The sequence below is a fragment of the Piliocolobus tephrosceles genome, chromosome 5 (assembly GCF_002776525.5).
Source record: "Piliocolobus tephrosceles isolate RC106 chromosome 5, ASM277652v3, whole genome shotgun sequence".
NCBI classification, from domain to species: domain Eukaryota; kingdom Metazoa; phylum Chordata; class Mammalia; order Primates; family Cercopithecidae; genus Piliocolobus; species Piliocolobus tephrosceles.
In genome coordinates this window covers 161,049,345-161,076,707 of record NC_045438.1, presented here as the reverse complement: position 1 = coordinate 161,076,707, position 27,363 = coordinate 161,049,345, and the positions used below count along the sequence as shown (strand labels likewise).

The 27,363-nt window shown below is 40.0% G+C and overlaps 1 protein-coding gene across 1 annotated transcript; it reads right to left on the bottom strand.

The window, feature by feature from the left end:
- Nucleotides 1-461: 461 nt before the first annotated feature.
- Nucleotides 462-26,166, bottom strand: SSR1 (signal sequence receptor subunit 1). Its single transcript, XM_023221161.2, has 8 exons — nucleotides 25,890-26,166; nucleotides 22,734-22,846; nucleotides 16,386-16,473; nucleotides 14,134-14,396; nucleotides 11,577-11,653; nucleotides 10,764-10,842; nucleotides 8,242-8,335; nucleotides 462-2,827 (listed from the first exon to the last, which is right to left on the bottom strand). The coding sequence occupies exons 1-8, from the start codon at nucleotides 25,966-25,968 to the stop codon at nucleotides 2,760-2,762; spliced, it is 861 nt and encodes a 286-aa protein (XP_023076929.2). The 5' UTR covers nucleotides 25,969-26,166; the 3' UTR covers nucleotides 462-2,759.
- Between the last annotated feature and the right edge of the window lie 1,197 nt (nucleotides 26,167-27,363).

Below are 27,363 nucleotides of genomic sequence, written 5' to 3'. Positions count from 1 at the left end.
TTATATATGAGGCTCGCCTATTATTATACTTATCTACTGTACCTCAAAAATAACACGTCATTAAGTAAAGGTTGCAATGTTACATTACCGCCATTTACTGCTCCCCAACACCGCCATGATACTGTGCTGATGTGCTACGAATGCATGATACTAGGCATGATACTAGGCTGATGTGCTACAAATGCACTTTTAAGGCAGTAGCTCTTCCATATTTTTTAAGGTCTAAATTTGCCCTTTCCTCTTATCAAAATCACATTTTCTGAAGTTACTTAAAAACCTTATTACTATCAAGTGAAGCTTCTTTTCTTCTGATTTCTACTTTACTCATTCCCCGAGGCTTCTACTTCTGAGGTCCCATTTCCCTTTTCCTCTCCTGGGACAATGCTTTAGAGGGTGGATTAGTCCCGAAAGTCAACAGTTCTGTAAGCCCATGAAGTAAATGAGGAAGCTCTACAACCAAAGCGAGATCCATGCTTTATGAACATATTATTCTCACACATCTGGGGACAGGTTTGATACACAAGATCCTTAAAGTCATTTTACATATTCTGAAACCAAGTTGTTCAAAAGATGGATTCTGAAAACATAGTTGGTGTAGCAAATGAATATATCAAAACAAAGAAAAACTTCATCCAAATATTTACATTTTAAAAAGACATTTAAAAAATAGGCTACTTATTAAGTGTGCTTGAACAAACCATGTGTGGAACTGAATTCCATTCATTACGGAGTTAGTTTCTACTAAATACTTACTGATGCTAGAGCAGACCCCTGGCATCTGAGGATTTAAGAGTTCAACTGTTCTCAATCTATGCTAAAAAAAAAATAAAACATGACAAATAATAAATTCTACATTTCCGAGGCACTAATTTGAACTTCAGAAGTGGGAGGGCTGGTATGTAAGGCAATGAGGACGGCTGGCAGTTGTAACTCAGTGTGGTTTTGCAGCTGCCTACGTTATTACCAGGTATTCCATAAAACTCTCTAGAGGCCATTTACATTTTGTAAATTCTGTAATTACACCTTACTGTATCATGCTGTAGTAGTTTCACAAACTTAGATATTCACAAAAATGTTTTGGAATATATTCCTTGAGAATGTGAAGGGTGTCCTATATTACATTTAACAAAAAACCATGCAGTTACTTAAGAGCTCATAGAGCTTTTTCAAAATAAACTACTCATCATAACAGCCCAATTAAAAACTCACACACTTTATATTACAGATAGAGAGTTTATAATTCAGCAATGCCAATATAGGTAATTTGGTATCTTAGCCCCTATTTGCAAAGTGATTAACAATTATACAATAACTTCTATTCTATTATCATCGGCTTTGGCTCAGATGTTTAAATACTTAAACAGTCTGGAAAGACCTTTTCTGTGTGTATTTCGTTTTGTTTTTTGTCTGTGCGGGCATGAGTGTAGGGGAGGTTATACTAAAAAGGAGAATGAAGAGGTCACGAATTAAAGAACCACTAAAATTTGACTTAACATTTTCTTATAAAATACACGTGGGAGAATATGGCTTAAAGACAAGAGGGGGAGAGCCTCTTAACTGTTCATACTCTTTTACTTCACCCTCCATCCAGTCTGACAATAATGCCAAACCTAATTTACAATCTACGGCAAGAGTAACTCTATAAGAGGATTTTATGAAGTACAATTTAATTTTGGTTTCAGTCTTAAGCACTTAAGAACAATTTTTGGAATCTTTCAGATTAACTAAAAAGGTTACATCAACAAGCAAAACTCCCAAAAGATTAGATAAGAAACAATTAGTTAACTGCTTTAAAAATATCCAACTCACTTTCTTCATTGATTAGGAGTTAACTGGGAAATATCTCTGTCCTGATAACTTGATTTTCTGCTTAGTCTGTGGACCAAGGCAACTTTTCTTTAAAAAGGATGCTTCTATTAAGGAGAGAAAAATTCTCTCAAAACAAAACAAAAAAACCTACACACAACTGAGTGAGTAGGTCTAAAATCACTCCAGAGCTATCTCTGGGTCAGAACTAGAGCAACAATGGACAACACAACACAGGTTTCACAAATATACTAGTTTCTTTTTGTTAAACAAGCGGGTAGGATTAGGTTTCATATATTAAAGTCAGCAGAAATTTCGTGTTCACAATTTGTTGCCAGAGAGATCCCCAAATTTCTCGAATCCACTGGGAAGTTTTCTGAAGGTGTGCATTAAACAGCAGAAAAATACCGAAACAATTCTATTGCTAAAAAGCAGCTACTTCTGCTTCTGCCTTTAGAATACTAATCGTAATACAGCAATAACAACGAAATGCTAATTTGTGCCATCAATTGAAATTTGAGCTAGTCCAACAATTGTTTTCTTTAAAACTGTTCAAGGCAGGACATCAATAATCATAGTGGGTAAATATTAACTGAGGTTTGGGGGGAAAATCAGAAAATGTCAAAAAGGAAGAGACAACTGCATTATATTTAGTATTCTAAAGACTTGTATCAGGTAGTTCAACAATGATTCTGATAAGACCAACTGCTCACATACATACACACGCACACACATAGATTTTAATGGTTTTAAAAAAAACCAAATTTGTTACTTTAGAAAAATGAATGCAGTGCATTTTCAGCAATATTATCGCCACAGACTCTGATTGCTCAGTCCACACATAAGTAGTAGTTGCCTTCTATGGTGATATGGCTTCTCTGCACTAATTCCCATCAGGCCGAAAAATATTAGGGCAGGTTAAGTAAAGACCTAATTGTTGCACAAAGGAACATTTACTCATCAGATCCCACTGATCTCTTCTGTGCCCGTTTCCTGGGCAACCTTCTTGGTGAAGCTTTATCTGGAAGAAAAGAGAAAGTTTTAAGCTTGCTATTACAAGTATACTGAATTCAAAAGACGTAAAAAGTATCTGCCTTCAACTTTACCACTAAGTTAGACACACACATGCATGAATACCATCTAATAATAAATGCCTCCTATCTAGCTCTAGGTTTTAAAAACAATCTTTAACATAATCCTTCAAGAGGTAATGCCAATTAAAATGAAACTGTTTTGCAATTAGGGTGGGTAAAAGATGAAAACTTGGTTATTGTACTGCTGAAGATACCATGCAAAATCTTGAATTCTATAACTTAACCAAGTTTACACATGCATAAGTAAACACTTAAAAACTGCTTAAAAGGTATGATAGTGACAGCTCAAAGAGACATGCTGGTTACAAATTAAAGATTTTGTATTTACAAATGCAGTCATGCAATTTGCATAATTTTTCAATTTCATAAATTTACCTGGAATAAGCAGCAGAATAAAGGAAATTAGTATTTCAATGCTAAAACCATTCTATGCACACAAGCTGTATCTCCTATGTTAGATTCTTAGTAGGGTCTATTTAATAGAAAATAAATTTGTGGTGGGTTTTTCTACTTCCATTCGGTAGCAGGTGTCATTTATAAGTTTCTCCAAAAAGTGAAAAGCTGCTTGTATCTTCCCCCTATTACTGTCTTGTCTCACTTTCTGGGGGGTACTTCACATATTAGGAAGATTTTAGAGTAAGTTAGAAATTACTTGCCTAATTGTTTTTGTATTGATTTTGATTGATTTTGCATTCATTGATTTCATATTGATTTTTTGGTTTTTTTTTTTTTTTTGGTATTCTTGTATATTGTAGAATAAGCAGAAATAAAAATCATTTTTTCCAGTTAAAAAGAGTGAAGGGCTAGAAAGTGATTTTCACCAAAGTATGGGGCTTATCTGTACGCATTTCATAAAACGGAAAAAAAAAATCTGTTCAAAAGATCTCCCACCTCCAAAATTGTGAGATCACCATACCTAGAAAATGTGTAAATGTTTATCAAGAATATTTATTTTTTTTTGAGACACAGTCTGACTCTGTCGCCCAGGCTGGAGTGCAGTGTTTTTAAAACCTAGAGCTAGATAGGAGGCATTTATTAGTAGCTGGGATTAGAGGCACACGGCATCACACCTGGCCCAGCCAAGAATATTTAAAGACTACAAATTTTGCTTCAAAGAAATCTCCTTAAGATTAAGGGCTAAGGCCAGGCACAGTGGCTCATGTCTGTAATCCCAGCACTTTGGGAGGCTGAGGCAGGTAGATCACTTGAGGTCAGGGGTTCAAGACCAGCCTGGCCAACATGGTGAACTCCCGTCTCTATTAAAACCACAAAAATTAGCCAGGTGTGGTAGCACACACCTGTGATCCCAGCTACTTGGGAAGCTAAGGCAGGAGAATCACTTGAACCTAGGGGCCGGAGGTTACAGTGAGCTGAGATCACACCACTGTGCTCCAGCCTGAGCAACAGAGCAAGACTGTCTCGGGGAAAAAAAAAAAAAAGACGTTAAGGGCTAAAATATTAAGACAGAGCCTCACTTTTCAAGTGTGAAAAAAAATCCAGAAAACTGCTCTCACTACTTCATTAAGTAGGTTACTAGTGGATGGTCTCAGGGGCTCTTCAACTTACCTAAAACTGAGTTGTGAGTACAGACACATGTTTCTGATGAAGAAAGTCTACAACTTTTATCGGATTTTCAAAACAGTTAGACTAGGAACTACTGCCCTTACAGCTGACCAATCTCTAAATAATTCTTCTCAACACGCAATATGCTGAACATAGTCTTTGAGGATTCAAAAAGTACTCTAGGATTTCACAGCCATCTGTGTGAGCAGCAGTATCATATGCAGACGTGAGCTGGGCATGGTGGCTCACGACTATAATCCCAGCACTTTGGGAGGCTGAGGTGGACAGATCACTTGAGCCCGCGAATTCAAAACCAGCCTGAGCAACATGGTGAAATCCCCTCCCTACAACAAATATAAAAATTCAGCTGGGTACGGTGGCATGCGTCTGTAGTCCCAGTTATTTGGGAAGCTGAGGTGGGCAGACTGAGCCCAGGAGGTCGAGGATGCAGTGAGCCATGATCACGTAACTGCACTCCAGCCTGGATGACAGAGTGAGACCCTGCCTCAAAAGAAAAAAAACAGATGTATCACTCCCATGACTTGAGCTACCACTGATGCTATATGTCCCAATGTTTCCAAATCTTGATTCACTTGTGCTCTGAAATAGAACTTTCAAATGTCTCCTGGACATCCTTATCTGGGAGTCCCAAAGGTTTTTCACACTCAGTATAGCTAATCCAAACACATCTCTCCTCATCCTTCCATGATTTCTTTCCTAGATTACGGGACATTAATGGGATCACCTTCCACCCAGTTGCCTAAGTTCAGAACGCTCTTTCATTCCTCCCTAACACATCCAGTCATAAGAAATCCCATCTACTCCACCTATGAAACATCCTTCTACTCCCATCACTACTGCCTCAGCTTAGGCCCCAGTGACTTCTGTGCTTTACTGAAATCTCGGAACTGGTAACCCTGCTTCCAACGGCTCCTTTGCAGTCCTCCACAAAGTGATCCTAATTTTTCCTTTTTTTTCTTTTTTTTTTTTTCTCTTAGAGATGGGAGTCTCGCTATGTGGCTGAGGTTGGATTCGAACTTCTGGGCTGAAGTGATCCTCCCGCCTTAGCATTTCCAGTAGCTGAGACTACATGTGCACACCACCATGCCCAGTTTACCATAATTTTCAAAACACAAAATTGTAATTCCGCTCCTTTAAAGTGGCTCTCTTTGACCTAGGAGTCAAAAGTTGTTAGCATAGCTCATAAAACCTTAAAGGCTCCTCATCACCCAACCATTCAAGACTCAAGTCTAGTACTGACCTCCTCCTGTGCTCTTGTTACTTTGTACCCACCTTTCATCAAGCAACTGCCATACTGTAATTATGTTTCAAATAGACAGCTAGCTCACAGAAAGCAATAAAGAAAACAATTTAAAAATGGAAAAGGACCTGAACAGCCAATTCACAGGAAAAGAAACACTAGCCAATACAGTCATCTCTGTTATCTGCAGGAAATTAATTCCAGGACTACTCCCCCACTGCAACCCCACCCAAATCCAGGCATACTGAAGTCCCGCTGTGAGCACTGAGGAACCAGTGGATACAAAAACCCTTCCCTGTACTTAGGTTCGGTATCCTGCAAAAACTGTGGTTTCCTTTTTTTTTTTTGAAATAATTTTATTTTACTATTATTTCAACAGTTTTGAGGGACAGATGGTGTTTGGTTACATGGGTAAGTTCTTTAGTGGTGATTTCTGAGATTCCGGTGCACCCATCACCCACGCGGTGTACACTATCACCAATGTGTAGTCTTTTGTCCCTCACTCTCCTCCTACCCCTCCCCCAAGTCCCCAAAGTCCACTGTATCATTCTTATGCTTTTGCGTCCTGAGATTAGCTCCTCAACGATTTCCTTTCCTCCTCACTCCCACCTTTTTTTTTTTTTTTGAGACAGAGTCTCACTGTCACCCAGGCTGGAGTGCAGTGGCACCATCATGGAGCAATCACGGACCTACAAGGCTCAAGCAATCCTCCCACCTCAGCCTAGGCGCATGTCAACACATGTATTTTTTTCTCATTCTTTGTAGAGATGGGGTCTCACTATGTTGCCAAGGCTAGTCTCAAACTCCTGGGTTCAGGTGATCCTCCTGCCTCAGCCTCCCAAAATGCTGGGATTACAGACGCGAACCACCATGCCTGGCCAAATATTCTATTTTAATCTGCTTTTGGTTGCAGATGTGGAACCCACCAATATACCGAGGGTCAACTATATTGAAAAATCTGTATATAAAGTGAAACCTGAGCAGTTCAAACCTGTGTCTTTCAAGGGTCAACTATGAATATGTGTAAAGGAGCTGAACCTCATTCTTAAAGAAATGCAAATGAAACAGTAAGACACTCATTTTGCACCATACTGACCAATTAAATAGGCAATATTGTGCATGGCTGAGAACATAAATTGGCACTACCTTTTTTTTCCGTTTTAGGAGGGAAATGGGGTCCCTTCCATAAAAAATCAGTGTATTTAATCTTAGACTTATTCTAACTTTAAGAAGTTATCCTATAAATTAAATATAAGAATATTCATTACAGTATTATCTGTAGGAGTGAAAAACTAAAAGTTACCTTCCAATACAGAACAGGTTTAATCTATCATGACATATATACATAAAAGAATATTGTCTAGTTGTTACAAATAGTTAAGTAAATATATGCAGCTACTGTAAAGAGACATCCAAGGTATGAAAACTGAAGTTGTAGATCCATGTAGACAGCATGATGCAATCTGAACTAAATACATAAAAACAGTAGGCGTATATGCTTACAGACGTAGAGAAAATTCACGGAAAATATAAACATAATACCATTTATGAAAAATAGGGCCAGGCGTGGTGGCTCACACCTGTAATCCCAGGACTTTGGGAAGCCGAGGCTAGCGGATCACTTGAAGTCAGGAGGTCGAAGCCAGCCAGGCCAACATGGTAAAACCCTGTCTCTACTAAAAATACAAAAAAATTAGCTGGGCATGGTGGCGTGTGCCTGTAATCCCGAGGCAGGACAAATGCTTGAACCCAGGAGGCAGAGGTTACAGTGAGCCAAGATTGCACCACTGCACTCCAGCCTGGGCGACAGAGCAAGACTGTGTCTTAAATAAATAAATAGGATTAATGAAGCCAGGAACTGACTTATTTTTTTCACTTCTGTACTCTTCTGTACTATTTAATTTTTCATAATGAGGCTGTATTGCTTTTATAATAAATGTTTTTAAAACGTCCTTCTACAATTGAAGAAAAATTTCTGTATTCCTTTAAAGATTAGTATTTTAACAAACTGAATATGTAATAAAACTGAAATATATCTGTAAATTATCAGATAATATTTTAGGTTTATTCTTTCAAGTTACAGTGGGTAGTTTTTCTAATAAAATGTAGTAAGAAAAACTGTTCTGTTACTCATTAAACTTGATGTAAAATATTTACGTGCTATTTGAGAGCCCCCAATACTCTAGCAAAAACCATTGAAAAAATTAAATGCCTCACCTCTTCTACTCTGCACTGAAGCAACATAAAGAAAAGAGACAGGAAATGGATTAGGAACACAGAAAATTCACACATTCATAAATAAGCTGCAGATATGGAAGAACTTCCAAATTAAAGACTACACACTGAATAAACCTTTAAGGTCTTCATTAATCACTATACTAGATTCTACACAAGTAATGGAAAAGATGAATGTTAAATAGCACTGAAAAAGCTTTTTTTTTTTTTTAAACTAAATCTAAGATACTTAATTTCCAATTAAGAGAAAAACTTCCCAGCCAAGTCTGTAAGAATACTTACTGATTTGATTCAATGTTTCCTGAGGAATCCAGCTCATGTCAACATCGTTCTGACTTGATGTACCCATTTCTACTTTCTGTACGGGTCTCTTACGCTATAAGAACATAAAGACATATTTTAAAGAAGTTCCATTATATCATTTACTTAATATTTTTTAAAAAAGAATTGAGGTCTTGCTATGTTGCCCAGGCTGCCTGGAACTCCTGAGCTCAAGCAATCCTCCTGCCTGAGCCTCCCAAGTAGCTGGGACTATAGGCACATACTATCATGACCAGCTGTTTAATTTTTAAAACACCTATCAAATTACTTAATTTAAATATCTTAGTAAACAAGTTATATTCTCTTCTAGTCTTCTAGTCTTCCTAGAACACACTTCTACTCAAATACTTTATTAAAGGGAAGGAGAAAATCATGTCTAGTACTGATTATAAAGAATAAATCTTCATCACATTTATTTTTGGGCTTTAAAGACCTTTAAAGACCTTTCCCCTTGCTATAAAGGTTCATGTTATTGGCGGATCATGAACCTTTGGTGGATCAAATAAGAGTATTGGTGGATCAAATAAGAGGAGCTATTTATACAATGACTTTCTTTCCCTTTAAGAATCAAATTGTAATCAAAGAATAAATTTATTTCCATATTCAATAAAATTCAGGATAACTGCTGATACGTTACATGCAGGCAGTTCCTGCATCCTAAGCTAAATACAATTAAACAGTTGGCACAGATAAAACAAAACGAAACCATAAAATCTCATTAAGCTAACCACCTCAATTTAAGAACTTCAAACTTTCTCCCTAGAGTATTTACAGCAAATCTGCTAGAAAGTAAAAATGAATCATCATTTAGCCTTGCTTTAAAAAAAACCCCCCAAGAAACCAACAAACCTGTTATCTACATAAGAAATAGTATTAATTATATAATCTGTAAGTTAGAACCTAAGTACATGGAGAGATAACTTAAAAATGGTTTCATTTAAATGGAAGAAAAATGGAGATGCAGTTATACCTAATATACAAATGTACTGCAAAAATTCCAACCATTACGACAATAAGGCAAAGCAAGTTTTAGAAATTAATATTTAAACACAAAGTATTTCTCTTTTAAAGACAAAGAGCTTATTAATAACATTCATCATTAATTTTAATATAGATTTGACTGCCTGACTTAAGGCTTAATAAATAATCACCAAAATGATTAGCGACTGCTGAGGGTCTAATGATCATACTAACATTTGATAAAACTGCTAATACTTTCCCACTGAGAGAAACAGTACAGGTTTTGTTTTTGTAGGCTGGAGGGAAGGAGAGGGGGAGGGTGAGTGAGGGAATGGGGAAGAGGAGGGAAATAAGGATATGGTAAGGAATGAATCCAGAGGGAGAACCATGATCGTGGCAGACCCCAGGTGTTACCATTTTATTACTCTAACTACAAAAACAAAATTTTGACTGACACAACAAAATTTATTCATTCTTTTTCCAATGAAAGGACTTGTTTATTAATTAAGGATTATTTCTATAATTAAAGAGTATTAATGCAGGCTGGGTGTGGTGGTGGCTCATGCCTACAATTTCAACACTTTGGGAAACCCATGTGAAAGGACAGCTTGAGCGCAGGAGTTCAAGACCAGCCTAGGCAACATGGCGAAACCCCGTCTCTACGAAACATAGAAAAATTAGCTGGCTGTGGTGGTGTGCACCTATAGTTCTAGCTACTCGGGAAGGTGAGGTGGGAGGATGACTTGAACCTGGAAGGCTGAGGTTGCAGTAAGCCAAGATTGTGCCACTGCACTCCATCCTGGATGGCAGAGCCAAACTTCAGTCTCAAATAAATAAATAAATAAAAAATAAAGAAAATATAAAAGCTAGGTTAGTTGCAGATAAAATAGCATACCCATTAAAGAGTATAGTAAATAGAATAATAAAACCTGAGTTTAGGGAATAAAAATACTAGCATTAAGAGCTACGATACCAATCCAAAGGTAAAGATCACTCTGGAGGGCACAAAGGACATAATTGTATGGGTGTATGAAAGTCTAAATGAGGCCAGGCGTGGTGGCTCAAACCTGTAATCCCAACACTTTGGGAGGCCAAGGTGGGCAGACTGCTTGAGTTCAGGAGTTTGTGACCAGCCTGTGCAATACGGCAAAACCCTGCCTCTACAAAAAATGTTAAAAATTAGCTGGGTGTGGTGGCATACACTTAAGGTCCCAGCTAACAGGAGGCTGAGTTGAGGGGATCACTTGAGCCCAGGAAGTCGAGGCTGCGATGAGCCAAGATCACACCACTGCACACTCCTGCCTGGGTAACAAAGTAATACTCTGTGTCCAGAACAAAAAAAGGAAAGTCTAATGAATCAATTTACATATCCAAGGCTTCAGGTTTTATTTTAAAAAGGTACCCCAAAGTTCTAAGTATACAAATCCACAGTGACAGTCTGAGGCCGAAGAACTAGATTGTGCTTAATTTAGTACTTAACAACTTTTGAAATACGGCTGTAAGAGGTGTTCATCCATAATTACCTTTCTAGATTCTAGGAGTTGATGAAGGCCAACAATAACCAGAAGCCCAAGACCAGCAAGGAACATATACATAAAGATTCTGGTACAAAAGGAGAAAATATGAACTGTCTTTAATTCAGAGGAAATACCACAGCTAATTACAACTATAATTGTAACACATGATAGAAGCTTTCCAAATAACTTGTGGGGAAAAGGAATAAAATACTTTGTATTCAACTTAAATCCAAGCAGTTAAGTTTTATAAATTACGTTTAAGAGCAATTAGTCAATTAAAAAAAACTCTGTGATTGAAAATAGAATTACAATTTATGCTCTATTCAAAAGCTCGGTTTATATAATAATTGCATTAGTGTTCATCTGCCTAGAATATTACATTATTTTGCACAATCCAATTTAAAAATTACCTTAAGTGAATTATATATAAGTTTAGAGTAAAAAAAGATTCATCATTCAGAAAGAACACTTACATTTTTCAAGATAAAATCTTCTAACTTATGTTTTCAATAGTCATTTCACAGGCACGAGATAGGCTGGTGAACAGTTTATAAGCATGGGGTAGAAAATTTAGATGAGAGGAAGGACATAGAGCCAATACTAACTTTTAAAGAGATTCTTCTGTCAGTTTCAACTATCTTTCCTAATTTGACTTTAATAGTTGTAAGAATATCTGAAGTATGAATGACTGTTGTAAGGATCTCACCAAATCTTTACGGTCCATTCCATTTTCAACATCTAAAAAAATGCTGAAACAGGAGCAAGCTTCCAGTCTTACTTCACGAGCAAGATCAAGATCTACATACAACTTTCACTTACGTTTCTCCATCTAACCCATCCTCTTTTTCAATAACTGTAACTGTTTGATTGAAGACTGCATCTTGGAATACATTGCCCTGTTTAAAAAAATAAAATAATCAGAAAAATCTAAATGCAATAAAGGAATGAAAACACGTAACATTACTTAAAACGGTTACTCTAACACATTGAATATAGTCTTCCCATCACTTAGAAGACTCAAATTCATATGTAACTGCAATATTGCGTGTCAGGGACTCAACACTGTTATCTTCTCACATAAAATAAGAAGTCTCTGGGCCAGGTGAGGTGGCGTATGCCTGTGGTCCCCGCTACTCGGGGAGCTGAGATAGGAGGGTTGCCTGAACCCAGGAGTTTTGAGTCCAGCATAGCCAACATAGCAAGATCCACACCCCTTAAAAAAAAAAGTTACCAACTTTGCCAAAGTTGTCCCCTGAACTTTCTTTTGGGGTAGGAGTGGTGGTGTGAGGACCCAGAAAGTAAAATGGAGATAAAATGTGCAGAAAGAAACAAAGCTCACAGCATTCTTACGCCAACAACTTTACCTTTCGTTGTTTGCAATCCTTCAAAACAAGGAAGGAAGGAAAAGTACAGCAGCAGCTACAGTAGCAGGTCATCTTAAGAACTAGATCGAACAAGAGTTAAATTCATATTCTAAAATGACAGTCGTGCCGGGCGTGCTGGCTCACACCTGTAATTCCAGCACTTTGGGAGGCCAAGGCAGATCACCTGAGGTCAGGAGTTCGAGACCAGCCTGGCCAACATGGCCACCCCTCTCTACTAAAAATACAAATTTAGCCGGGTATGGTGGCGCATGCCTGTAATCCCAGTTACTTGGGAGGCTGAGGCAGAAGAATTGCTTGAACCCGGGAGGCAGAGGTTGCAGTGAGCCAAGATCACACCATTGCACTCCAGCCTGGGCGACAAGAGCAAAACTCCATCTCAAAAAAAAAAAAAAAAGACAGTGGGCTGGAAACCAATTTCTTCATAATAAATGGGATGGTCACTTTAGGTATGAAAATAGTTTTATGTTGTGGTCTTGAGATAATTTTATCAGTTCACAATTTTAGTCTTCAAATGCATGAGACTCACTGGGGCAATACATAGCTATTCTTCACAAAGGAAGTACGTTGTCAAACCTGTCGCTTATTGCTAAACTGTAATTACGTAAGTTTTACTTCAAGATCCTTCAATTTGCATTCCTCTATTGACAATTTCAGGAATAATACACAGATTAAAAAAAAGTGGTAGAGGTGAATTTAAAAGAAGGAACTAAAACTACATATATATCTGTTGGATCAAATTTTTACTCACAAACAAGGTAAAATCAGTAATTCTTTAAGCTACTTAACTATAGAGTTGAAGATGCTTAATACATTATTTTGAGGACAGGATGAAAATACTTCCTTCTCTCTACTAAGTAATCAGAAAAAGGAAAACTTGATTGCAGCACTAGAAATTTAACTCAGACATAAGATAAACATGTTAACACCAGGGTAATGAAAGGTTGAATTAGTTTCCAAGAGAAAATAACATTTCCTTCTCTGAAAACTTTTTGACAAAGGAATGGTTTAGATGTGCTTTCATTTAAACGAGGCCCTATTTCTACTAGGTTTCTCTTATTCAGTCATTGATGACTGATATATAATATACATATTAAAAATCATAAGGCATCAGAGCTTATATTAGGACATTTGGTTCTCCTAAATCAAAAACTAAATGATAAAACTTGCTGCCAAAACTACACTGAAAATATATGGTTCTATTTTACCTATGAGTATATAAAATGATGGGAAAACAGTTACAGACAGTGTTTAAATTTACAAATAGAAGTAGTAAAATGGGCAAAATGCAAGCAACAAAAGGAGGCACAAAACAAATTATTTGACAGATCTTTTTTTCTTTTTTTGAGATGGAGTCTCACTCTGTCGCCCAGACTGGAATGCAATGGTGCGATCTTGGCTCACTGCAACCTCCGCCTCCCAGGTTCAAGTGATTCTCTTGCCTCAGCCTCCCGAGTAGCTGGGATTACAGGTGCCTCCCACCATGCCCAGCTAATTTTTGTATTTTTAGTAGAGATAGGGTTTCACCAGGTTGGCCAGGCTGGTCTCGAACTCCTGACCTCAGGTGATCCACCCACCTCAGCTTCCCAAAGTGCTGGGATGACAGGTATGAGCCACCGTGCCCAGAGACAGATCTTAACATCTGAATAAGCAGCCAACTCCATTGTGTGTCTTACTGCTCCTTTTCCCATTAAGATCCGGCTCATAGCTTTACTTACATCTCCATTTTCACTTCCACTCCCACACAATAGCATCTTATTCCCTTTATCTCTAGTATGTATCACTTATCAGCATGTTCTAGTGCCTGTTTTCATCTACCTCCCCCACTGGATTACAGACTTGAAGAAGAAACGTGCAATTTATCTTTGCTTCCCTGGTGGCTATCACAGGTTCAACCACAAAACAGGCACCTGAATGAATAGATGAATTCTATTAAACAATGTCGCCATCCCCATCCATCTCTAACTTAAACAAAAAGGTTTGCAGGATCTTACGTTCAAATCTTTGTAGTTCAGATTGATGACCAAACCAAAGGGCCGTCCGCCCATGGGCTCTGCAGGAATGAAAGAATACTCAAAAGTTGCCTGTCTCTGGGGTGGCACTACAGTGTTCAGAGGAAGAGCTGTGAAATTCTGGATATAAAACTGGTAGTCCTGAGGATAACGGAATGAGGCATCTAAGGATTCAACAATAAAATCTTCTGTACCCTTGTTGGTAAAGCCTACCAGGAACTTCACAATGTTATTTGCTGGAAAATCTGAGAAACAAAATAGAGACAAGAAAATTAGAACACATGGAAAGAGCATGAAATTTTTAAAAAGGCATTACTAATGGATTCTGGCACCCTTTTGTGTGGACTCTGGTGTCAGAATCCCTTCCAATAGAGCACTCCAGTCACCCACTAACTAGAAATTGATTCCAGTTGCTGTATAGGCTGAAACCCTTTTGTCTGTACGCTAGCACTCCCACATTAGCATTCAAATAAGTGTCTCGATTTCAGACCAGACCACATCCAAATCATGTGGTAAAAAAAAGTTGTATATTTTTGGCAGTGAAATAATCAAGCAGCAGGGTTGCATGTATTGGTGAAGTCACCTTCACCTCCAGCTTAGTGTTATCTGTGCAAATAAATAGAAGAATGAAGAAAAGATAAAGTCCAAGAGTTTCATCTGAAAACTAATATGTTAGAACATAAATATTAATCAGGCAATCCCTATCCACGTTAAGCAATTAATCAAAATGCAAATCTGAAGGTTCAGACCCGAGGATGTAGCTAGAAAAATAGAAGAAAAAAAGCAAAATAAAATTATACTTCCTATAGGCATAAAGTTCGAAAGCCCATGGGAATAAAACCGAAAACGTGAGAAGACCAAGAAAATTCATAACTTTCAATATTAAGTCTTCAATAATTACACTGTAGTCTACAAAACTGAGTTTCTCTGAGTACAGCACAGGCTGTGGGGTCAACAGATCTAGGTCTGGATCCTGTGTTCTCAAATCTATTTATGAACTGGGAGCCCTGACCAGTTTCTTAACTTCTCCAAACCTCAGTTCAACAATGACTATGCTCAGCGGGCTTGTTAGAACTAAGTAATACATGCCAAGTATTGAGAATAGCGTCTACCATATAGAACTCAATAAATTATCAGCTATAATTACTTTCTTTTAATAAAACCTAGACTCTGGCTGGGTATGGTGGCTCACACCCGTAATCCCAGTACTTTGGGAGGCAGAGGTGGGCGATCATGAGGTGGAGATCGAGACCATCCTGGCCAACATGGTGAAACCCTGTCTCTACTAAAAACACAAAAATTAGCTGGGCTTGGTGGAGCGCGCCTGTAGTCTCAGCTAGTCGGGAGGCTGAGGCAGGAGAATCGCTTGAACCTGGAAGGCAGAGGTTGCAGTGAGCCGAGATCACGCCACTGCACTACGGCCTGGCGACAGAGCAAGACTCCATCTCAGAAAACAAACAACAAAAAAACCTAGGCTCTAACCTAGACCATATTGGAAAAATTAAGTATTTCATTAATGGTTAACACTCAAAATACGACAAAGGGCTGGGCGTGGTGGCTCAAGCCTGTAATCCCAGCATCTTGGGAGGCCAAGGTGGGTGGATCACAAGGTCAGGAGATAGAGACTGCCTGGCTAACATGGTGAAACCCCATCTCCATTAAAAATACAAAAAATTAGCCAGGTGTGGTGGCACGTGCCTGTAATCCCAGCCACTAGGGAGGCCGAGGCAGGAGAATCGCTTGAAACTGGGAGGCGGAGGTTGCAGTGAGCTGAGACCATACCACTGCACTCCAGCCTTGGTAACAGAGGGAGACTCCATCTCAAAAAAAATAAAAATAAAAAATAAAAAAGACAAAGTTACTTTGCTGTGGCAGTTTAAAAAAGTTTTAAAACATGATCTTTCTCAGGAGGCTGAGGCAGGAAAATCGATTGAACCTGGGAGGTGAAGGTTACAGTGAGTCGAGAGGGGGCCACTGCACTCCAGCCTGAGTGACAGAGTGAGACTCTGTCTCAAAAACAAAATCTTTGAAAAGGACAGTCAATTTCTAGTTAAACTAGGTAGTATTTATTTTATTTTTTCCCTTTAGTTTATTTATTTTTCACTCTATCATCTGCATATTCCCTTTAAATGCCAACAATATTACTTTACAGATATGGGTATTCAGATATATATGAACAAGTTCATCATTTTAAAATTCCTACATCTGAATTAAAACTACTACTTCCGTACTACCTTCTCCTTTTACAAACAGTATAGTTGTATCTGCACTCGGTGAAGCTTCAGGTTCACCAGACACATCTTCTTCCTCTTTATCTTCTACCTAAGAAAAAGAACAATTAAGAGGAGATTACAATGGGAGAGAAAAAAGATCATTATTTAAAAATAAAGATTTGGCTGGGCATGGAGGCTCACGTTTATAATCCCAGCACTTTAAGAGGCCGAGGTAGGCAGATCGCCTGAGGTCAGGAGCTCGAGACTAGCCTGGCCAACATGGTGAAACCCCGTCTCTACTAAAAATATAAAAATTAGCCAGGTGCGGTGGCACGTGCCTGTAATCCCAGCTACTTGGGAGGCTGAGGCAGGAGAATCGCTTGAACCCCGGAGGCAGAGGTTATAGTGAGCTGAGACTGCCCCAATGTGAGACTCCGACTCAAAAAAAAAAAAAAAGAAAGAAAAGAAAGACAGACTTTATTTTATGTTAGGACGAAATATTGCTTCTCTACAGCTTGCTGGATTAGCAATAAGAATTTCATCATACCTCATTAATTAAAATAGAACTTTTGGAGCAGCGCATCTTGAACAGTAATGTGCATACCAATTCTTTGGGGATGTTACAGATCTAATTCAGGCCTAGGGCAAAGCCTATCATTCTCTTTCTAACAAGCACCCAGAAAATGCCAAAGCTGCTGGTATTCAGACCATATTGTGAACTCCAAGGTTCTAGAACAGAGCTTGGTAAACTTTTTCTGTAAATGGCCAAATAGCAAATACGGCCTTGCAGACTATCAAGTCTCTCTTGCAACTATTCAACTCAACTCTGGGGCTACTGTGTGAAACCAGCCCCAGACAACATGTCAATGAACGGGGATAGCTAGATGTGGCTTTTGCAACCACATTTTGCCCACCCCTGCCGTCAAGTACCTTGTTAACACCCTACAGAGATTTCCACTCTAATTAACAAAATTTTCCTGTGAGGATCAGTCACATAATTTTGAAAGAAAAAAAAAAAAAAAAGAGTGTGACCAGAGATCTTCCTGGGGTGATTGAAACATCCTAAAACTGAATTTGTGTTGCAGAACTTGGTAAATTTACTAAGTGTATGTTTAAAACAGATGAATTTTATGATACATAAACTGTATCTTAACAGTTTTTTAAAAATGTGAACAAATTTTATTTAAAACTTTAAACACAGTGCAGCATCATTTCTCCAAGTATCAATATGGATTAGAGACAGTCACATCTTTGAAGTATCCAGACTCTTAATAAATTGAGAAGCTTCAGGATGCCATTGTTTATTGGCATTTAACTTTTCACGTATATAAAAAACTCCTTCCCCCAACAGATAAAACTTGTCAAGAGCAAAGATTGTCTCATAATTGTAAAATCCTCCACATCCAGCTCATGCACTTAAGAGAGAATTCACTCAAACACTTGTTCAACGACTGTGAAACTGTGTTGTAAGCTATATTGTAAGCATCCTTAATGATTTCATTCATTTAGTAAGAATAAGTTTCTACTTCTGAGAAGAGAGATCCATAAGTAGGAAAAGAGACCAGAGACAGAAAGGCCAAAACCATAAATGACAGGGATAGAGAGGAAAAGGGTATATTTCAGAAAGAGTTAAGAGAAATCCCTGATACCTGATTGATGGGTTTTGGAATAAAAATAAACAGAAGAAGTAACAAGGCAACAGCTTGAATCAGTGGAGCCGTATCAAAACAGCAAAGAGTTTATGGCGATAGGACACATGGCAAATATCTGGACATTTACAATGTGAAGTACTTATGGAGCATTCAGATGAAACTATCCCGAGAAGAGCTGGAAAAGAGCTACAACAGGATAACAACGGAAAACAAGGAATTAGGCAATGAGGCTGCTGGTGACCTTAGCCATACTAGTTTTACTAGATATATGGGACCAGATCATGATAGAGAATTAACGTGAAGTGAGAAGAGAAAAGCTGTCCAAGTTTCTCTTTCAAGAAGTCACTGGTGTTGGTAAAGATAAGTGGGTACAGCAAATGTGGACGAACAGTATAAGCACACATGTGGCTTAACAGAATCAAATCACTGAGGAGGATTAATGCTTGATGCTACAAAATGAAAGAATAATGTAACAAAGTTCTGCAGGAAGAGATGGGGACATGAACACAGGTGGAAGGGTTAGCCTTAGAAGAGAACAAGGACAACTCATTATTAAGGAGAAAACGCAGAACAATGGGTGAATAACATATTTGGAAGTAGAAAATACAAAAGCTGATAGGAGTTCATGCTTGATGGCCTTCTTCACTTTCTGACACTGAAGGCAATGTTGCTGCCAAGACTGAAAACTCATTTACGGATTTAAACACGGTAAATGTTTGGAATACTGACTGTGGAAAACTAAGTAACTCATTTACCTTACAGCTATTCAGCATATAAGATGTATAATGCTTAGTATCTGCTACCTGGTAAAACTCCAAAATATTTCAGCTATTGCAAACAATCTCCAGAGGACAGTATAGAAATTGGTGGCATTGGTCGCCCACAGGGAGATGCCTTCATGGCTGGAAGGCACACAAGGGAAACTTTTCATCATATACTCTGTACCTTGTAAGTTCTAAGCCATTTGAATATATCATCTATTTTACATATATATATATATATTTTTTTGAGACGGGAGTCTCACTTTGTCGCCCAGGTTGGAGTGTAGTGGCGCGATCTCAGCTCACTGTAAACTCTGCCTCCCAGGTTCACGCCATTCTCCTGCCTCAGCCTCCCAAAAAGCTGGAACTACAGGCACCCGCCACCTCACCCGGCTAATTTTTTTTTTGTATTTTTAGTAGAGACGGTGTTTCACCGTGTTAGCCAGGATGGTCTCGATCTCCTGACCTCGTGATCCACCCGCCTTGGCCTCCCAAAGTGCTGGTATTACAGGCGTGAGCCTCCGCTCTCAGCTAAATAATTTTTTTAAAGTTAGCTAGTGTTATTACTACTACAGCTCTTGTTTTAATAAAAATAAAACCAAAAACCTCTATCATTTCTATGGGGAGGACAAAAAAAACCTTTCAGGAATGATGGTAAGGTCCAATGCAACCCAGTTTTATACAGTAAAAGAATAATCAATGGGGTAGAAAAGCCCAAGGTGACTAGGCCGGGCGCGGTGGCTCATGTCTGTAATCCCAGCACTTTGGGAGGCCGAGACAGGCGGATCACGAGGTCAGGAGATGGGGACCATCCTGGCTAACACGGTGAAGCCCTGTCTCTACCAAAAATACAAAAAATTAGCCGGGCATGGTGGCGGGCGCCTGTAATCCCAGCTACTCGGGAGACTGAGGCAGGAGAATGGCGTGAACCCAGGAGGTGGAGCTTGCAGTGAGCCGAGATCGCGCCACTGCACTCCAGCCTGGGCAACAGAGCGAGACTCCGTTTCGGGGGTGGGGGGGTGGGGAAGGTTTGCCCTCAAAAATTCTAAACCAATAACCTGCATCTAAACCAGTTGTTGATATCTTAGATCTTATGAAAAACCCCCTTTTCCTTCACTTGACTCCAGGACACTGGCCCGGTGGCAAAGGATCCTTCCCTATCTCCCAGTTCCTTGATGCCTTGGCAGCTGAGTATAAGGTGATAAAGAAAGCTTGGGAACAGCAGCAGTAGGTGAACTTTCTAGCTCATTCAGTTCTGGAAGTGACTTCTGTAGCAGCCTTGGCTTTGAGGGCCCATCTTTCTTAGTCTACACATGATCCTACCCCTGCTGGTATGGTCTATTCCAATGGAAGGTAACACTTCTCCTGCCTTTCTATTTCAATCTACCTTAATTATTTTCTGATTTGAGATAAGTAACAAAGCAGAGGGTACTAACACTTTTGTACTAATAGGCCAGGGTAGAAAGTGGATAATCAGAGTTGTTCTTTTTCCTCTAACGGTTCTCAAGGCAGGAGAAATTAAGATATGGAAAAGTTCTGGCCAACGACGTAAGTCTATCAAAGATCTAACAGTTCCCTTCTCTACCCCCTATCCTCTACTTATTTAACAGGGTCTGACTCTGTCCCCCAGCCTGGAGTGCAGTGGCGCACTCACAGCTCACTGTAACCCTGAACTCCTGGGCTCAAGTGATCCTCCTGCCTCCAATAGTTAGGATTACAGGCACAAGCCACCAGGCTCAGTTAATTTTTTTAGTAGAGATGGTGTCACGCTATGTTGGCCAGGTGGTCTCAAACTCCTGGGCTCGAGTGATCCTCCTGTCCTGGCCTCCCAAAGTGCTGGGATGACAGGCGTGCCTCATGGCATTCGGCATCTCTCTTCTACCCTCTTCCTCCACAGTAAGTACATTCCGGTGCCAGAGAGAACAAGTAATTTCATATAATTGGTAACAACGATATAATCCATCACTAAATTTCAGTACATGCCCAAATTTCAGTGCCCCAAATACCATCTTTAATCCTAAATTCCTAGATAGATTCCCTTCCAACCATCACTCTCAGTTATCTACCCAAACTGGTCAAATAATCATTAACAACAACACAGCAGAAATGTATTAATCTAGTTAAAGCTGTTCACCTAATGCAGGCTGGGTTGAAGATGCGGAGTCTTAATATCAACCCTAAACGTATCTGTATACATACGTATGAAACGCTTGACTCATAGATAATCAGTAAGGAGTTCCTCAAGAGGGGAAATTAGGAGAGTTCACAAATTACTAGGGACATCCTATCCAGATAAAACAGTAGGTACAGCAGCATAAAAATGATAACTCAAAAACACCAATAAAATAGCAACAGATTGGCTTAGTTGGAAGACATACTCCATAAAAATGAAGGTAAGTCAAAAAAGAAGCAGAAATCTACATATAAGTCTAAATATTTTGACACTGAAATAAGAAAATAGGGAACTAGTGGTTTAATTTTGAAGGAAATGACAAAATCTGGAATCATGAGAGGTTCCAGGTTCAAGTACGACATGAAAATAGAAAGAAAAAAAAAACTGTGTAGGATGGATTACAGTCATTCCAGAGAGGAAATAAAATTAGCTAGATGCATGCTGCAAAGATCCCAATTCCAGCCCAATATTCTTACTGTCATATTACATAGTAAACATTTCAGAGCTGAACAACTTTGAAGAGATCTTCTCTAACTCCCTTATTCTTCACAGGATATATTTTATATACTGTTTGTTGTCTGCTTCTCACCCCCTGCCATTAAAACACATATAACTGCCCCCCAAAACAAAGTCTAAAAGAGCAGAGAAAATATCTGGTTTGCTCACCCAGCACCAAGAACAGTGCCTGGCACATAAGGATCCAGAAATAAAACAAGCAAGCAAAAAGAATAAAAACAGAGTAAAAGCAGGCAAGTAAAAAAGAAACTGAGACCCACAGAGGTAAGGCAGAAAACTAAGCAGCGGGTAGACCAAATCTATGAAGCCATGGTCCAGTGCTATTTCTACTATGCTGTTACCCTTCTAGACTCACATCACCACGATCCTGAATTGTTAACTATTCCATGTCTCCTTCCCTGTTCCAGAAAATACGCTCTATTCTCAATGACTGGTGCCTATTCTCCCAATTTCAATTCACTTTGACCACATTAACAAACCTCTAAAAGCTGGGATTTTTAATTTTTGTATAAGGATAAGCTCTAGGCCAGGTGTGGTGGCTCTTGCCCATAATCCCAGAGCCTTGAGAGTTAGAGGCATGAGGATCATCACTTGAGCCCAGAAGTTTGAGACTGGCCTTGGTAACACAGCAAGACCCTGTCTCTGCAAAAAAAATTACAAAAATTAGCTGGGCTTGTTGGGGCATGACTGTAGTCCTAGCTACTCAGGAGAATGAGGCAAGAGGATCACTTGAGCCCAGGAGTTCGAGGCTGCAGTGAGCTATGCTCATGCCACAGCACACCAGCCTGGGCAACAGAGCAAGTCTCTGTCTCTAAAAATAAATAAGTAAGGATAAATTCTAGATGTATTATTGATATGGTTTCGCTGTGTCCCCAGCCAAATCTCATCTTGAAGTGTAGTTCCCATAATCCCCACATTGTGGGAGGAACCTGCTGGGAGGTACATGAATCATGGGGGATGGTTACTTCCATGCTGTTCTCGTGAGAGTGAGTTCTCCCAAGATCTGATGGTTTTTATAAGGGGCTTTCCCCACCCTTTGCTCTGCACTTCTCCTTCCTGGCACCATGTGAAGGAGGACATGTTTGCTTCCACTTCTGCCATGATGGTAAGTTTCCTGAGGCCTCCCCAGTCATGCTGAACTATGGATCAGTTACACCTCTTTCCTTTATGAATTACCCAGTCTTGGGTATGTCTTTATTAGCAGCGTGAGAACAGATTAATACAATCACATACATTTTACATATATTAAATAGTATATAACACTAACCAAATCTGTGGGTTCATCTTCTTCTACCTCGGCTTCATCATCTTCATCCTCAATTATGGAATCTTCTACCGTTTCTTCATCCTCTGTAAGATCTTGTGCCACTGCTAATGAGCCTAATGATAAAATACAGAAAAAACAGTTAACCTTTACTCTGGAATACTATTTTTTTTTTTTTACTATCAGGTATAGGCAAAAAAAAATCTTCCCTTGGACTAACAGAATCTCCCAGTTCACCTGAATGATGCCAATTACAATGCATGTAAGAATATTTGTATTTTATTTTACTAGCAGCCTTAACAACTGCATGTCTTTTTTTTTTTTTTTTTTTTTTTGAGACACGGTCTTGCTCTGATGCCTAGGTGGGAACACAGTTGTGCAGTTATAGCTCTCACTGCAGCCTCAAACTCCTGGGCCCAAGCGATCCTTCCACCTCAGCTTCCTGGGTAGCTAGGTAGGTAGGCATGAACCACTGTTCCCTGCCTGCATGTTTTTAAAGGAAAATGTGGTTTAATTTCAGAAAGTGCCCAACAGCTGGAAAACTGAATGGCACAAACTAAAGATGCCTTGAAGCACAAAGAACTTCAAGCAATTTTGTTAAGCAAATTAAGGAAAATAATTTTTTTGCAAAGGTAAGAAACTTCTAAATGTAATCCCTGTCATTAATGATATAAAGCAAACTAAACAACCCCTACCTTTAAAAGAAAATAGCATTCTTGGCCAGGCGCGGGGGCTCACGCCTGTAATCCAGCACTTTAGAAGGCTGAAGCGGGTGAATTACTTGAGATCAGGAGTTCGAGACCAGCCTGGCCAATATAGTGAAACCCCGTCTCTACTGAAAATACAAAAATTAGCTGGGTGTGGTGGCATACACCTGTGGTCCCAGCTACTCCAGAGGATGAGGCAGGAGAATCGCTTGAACCCGGGAGGCAGAAGTTGCAGTGAGCGGAGATTGCACCACTGCACTCCAGCCTGGGCGACACAGCAAGACATCGTCTCAAAAAAAGGAAAGCATTCTTAAGTTCTATGTAGAAAACACTGTTATCAGAGGTGACTACAGCTGAAACTCTTAGAACTTAACAGTCTGTGAGTCCAAGGAACAAATATCTGTATCATATCCGTGGTAAAAACTGGCTTGCATGAAAAACATTGTTTAGTAAAAACCATACGGGCAGCTTCAGGGTTGATAGCAAAGAAAGAATCCAATTATTTTTGCATGTGGCTTCAAACATGTTTTAAGGCATTTTATTTTTCTCAAACGTACTGTTACAAAGTAGAGTTATAATGCAAAAAAAAAACAAAATGTAAATCACAGTTTTATAGATAACAGTACTCTAAGTAAATCACATTCTATCTATTTCAGGCAAGACCCTAAAAAGAATTTCAAAGTTCTAATGTCTTCCAACATCTCTCAGACAAAATGATGATGTGGCAATTCTGTGGAGAAAAAAAACATGAGAAGGGAAGTGTGTTTTTACCCAGGAGAAACAGTTTACATCAAGGACCATGCATTTTCAGTCTTTTCCACGTCTTTGAGTTCACACTGGCCACTAAGATTTATTGCAAAACATTAAAGAACAGTGAACCACGCATTACGAACTGAAGAGATTTCACTGCCTGCTGAACAAAGACTAAAAATAGTGCATTCATAACTTACAAGTCCTTTTCAAAAACCAGTAAGAAAAGTATCCATGTCTGACATAGTAATTTCAAGTTGTAAATTTGAGCACTTTGGAATATAAAGGTCTTTCATGGATATTAAACGATTTTATTATTTTAATGTTAACCAATAACAATTTTGTCCCTACGAAGTCTAACAGTCTTCATTCAGCTGGAAAAAACTGAACAAACATTTTCTTTAAAAGAAAAATCGTTACTCACAAAAAATGTTTACAAGATATTAATTCAGCTTAGATAATGAATTGATGCTTCTTGAAAGTTTTTACAACTTGAACATAGTTCTAAATAGTTCTAAAACGAAATCTACATTTGTCAAGTTTTTTTTTTTAATAAGCTTAAAGAGAACAAGCAAACGACTCCCAAAGTAAAAGAATCTTGTTAAATCTGCAGATGAACTCATTAACAGTTCTGTTTCATTCTCCCACTTGGTTTTCTAGCCATTAAACAGAAGCCAGTTACTTCACTTTTCATTGCAAAACAACTCCTGGATACCTGTCACTACCGTTAAGACACACAGCTTGCTTAAACTTACAGAATGAAAGGCAATTCTAGTGCTTAGACTAATTATTTCACTTTGCAAATGAGAAAGTCGAAGTTCATGACAAAACCCGGGCAGGAAGTCAAGTTGCCACATTTTTATATTCTGCTAAGTTATTTTCACACTTAACTGCTGGGTTAATTGTTGGAAAGAATAAATCTATCTATTAAAAACACTCGAAGTAGGCTACATTTTTCCAGCACAATACGATGCTTCCACAAATAAAAAACTGCTCCATGAAAAGAAAAGGAGAGGAAGAAGGCAGAAGTAAGGGAGACATCCCACAGGGATCCTTCAGTACGCTTGGCAGCAGGGGCGGATAACGGGGGTGACGATGAGGTAGTTTTTCTGAAATCATAGTAACACGTACGGGTCAAGCAGGGGGTGAACGAGGCAGGTGACCATTAAAAAAGACACTCTGATGGCTTAGATGTGTAGAAAACAAGGGTTTTAGCAAATGAATGAAGACGGATTCGCGGCGTGGAAGCTAAAGACACGTCAGCCCTGAGCACGAGGGGCTGGGGGTGGAGCGGAGCGGGAGGCAGCCAAAAGAAACAGCCCGGCTGCGGCGCGCTCGGAGCGCAGCCGTGGCCAGAGCCCCCTCGCCTCCTCCTGCAGCCAAGGACCCTTCAGTTCTGGCCGCTCCTGCAGGAGCGGGTCCAGGGCCAGAGAAGCAAGCCCAGCCCTCGGCCGGCCACGAAGCAAGGTCGGCCGGACACGGCCCCAGACTCTGCGTGCGAGGGGCAGGCCGCAGCGGGGTCTCCAGCGCCCGCGGGGTCCCCTGCTGCTACGAGCCTAGGCTTGGGGAGAGGGCGGAGAGAGGCCAGCGGAGTGGACACGGACCCCGGGACCCGGAGCGGCCACTGCCTCCAACTTCAAACTTGCCGTCACTGGCATCTCCTTCCTGGCCATCCCCCTCCGCACACTCTCCTTAGCCTCACCTCTGGGGCCGCCTCGGAACAAGACAGTGGCAGGGAACACGAGCAACAGAAGCAGCAGCAAGCGGGGGAGGAGTCTCATGGCGCTGCCGGTCCAGTGTCCAGTCTCCGTCCGGGAGGGCTTTCGGCTGCTCCGGCGGTAATGGCGTTACTCTTCATCCGGGCTCTGGGCGGCGAGGGGCGGGACACGTACCACGCACGGGCGTTCGCCACGCCCCTCCCCCGAACGGGAAACGCCGCCGACGTGGCTGCTCAGCGCGGAGAGGTAGAGAGAGCCGGCCGCCCGGAAGTCACGTGGCCGGCTGCCGGCGTCTCTGTGGCTCCCGCGAGAGTCCGCCTTCCGCCGTAGTTGCTGGCCGGCAGCCTGCGGTTGGCTGATCTTTCCGCCCGGTCCTTTACTCCCAATTAGTTAGCATTGTCAGTGGTTAGTGTATTTGAATGACGATCCTCTTGATAACGGCGATGTAAAGAACATAGCTGCCTTTATGTGGCATTTAAAAGCAAAAAAAATTTTTTGGAAGAGAGGACATCGTTCAAAAGCAAAACCATGAAAATACACAGTGGAAAATCTTTGTCTGCTCACACCCTCTCCCATGGTTAAGTAATGACAATTCTTAAAATTATTATTTTTATTTTTTTGAGACTAAGTCTTGCTCTGTCGCCCAGGCTGGAGTTCAGTGGCGCGATCTTGGTTCATTGCAACCTCCACCTCCCGGGTTCAAGCGATTCTCCTGCCTCAGCCTCCTAAGCAGCTGGGACTACAGGCACGCTCCACCATGCCCGGCTAATTTTTGTATTTTTACTAGAGACTTGGTTTCACCATGTTGGCCAGACTAATCTTGAACTCCTGACCTCAGGTGATCCACCCGCCTGGGCCTCTCAAAGTGCTGTGATTACAGCCGTGAGCCACTGTGCCTGGTCAGCAATTCTTAAATTTGTATGTGACATTCCAGAATTATAAGTCACCTAAACAGTGCCTGGTATGTAGTCAGCATTTGTAACTACACAATAGGTCCAGCAATGGCTGTCCAATTTTCTTTAGTTTCCTTCTCATCTATTCTGGATTTGAGTTGCTGGAGTAATACAGCAGTTCATGAAATTAATCTGAATGTTAGGTAATCTTGGACTGGACCAGTGTGAGATGTCATAAAGATGAGGAAATAAATCATGTGCTTACTATTGTGTCAACCTCCTTAAACTGTGCCTTTTCATTTAATTTTCTAAACATCTCTATGAGCTGGATATTATTTACTGAGGAGAAAACAGACCCAGAGAGGTTAGTAATTTACTCAAGGCTTCAAAAAGCTAGCAAATGGCAGATGCAAAATTTGATCAAGGCTATCTGGATCTAGATTCCATACACTACTGGTCTAGGACATCTGCTGTTCTACTCCTGCATTGTTTCTGCTTCAGGTCTCCTTGTCCTGGGGCTGTAAATGCAGCTGGGAGCCACTGCCACCACTACCTCCTTCTGTCT

Coding starts and splice junctions, on each gene's coding strand:
- SSR1 (XM_023221161.2), bottom strand. CDS start 25,968: ATGAGACTCCTCCCCCGCTTGCTGCTGCTTCTGTTGCTCGTGTTCCCT. Junction 16,474..22,733: donor AAGATGAACCCACAGATTTG/GTTAGTGTTATA, acceptor TCTTTTTCTTAG/GTAGAAGATAAAGAGGAAGA. Junction 2,828..8,241: donor GGAAACATTGAATCAAATCA/GTAAGTATTCTT, acceptor CTTTTCTTCCAG/ATAAAGCTTCACCAAGAAGG.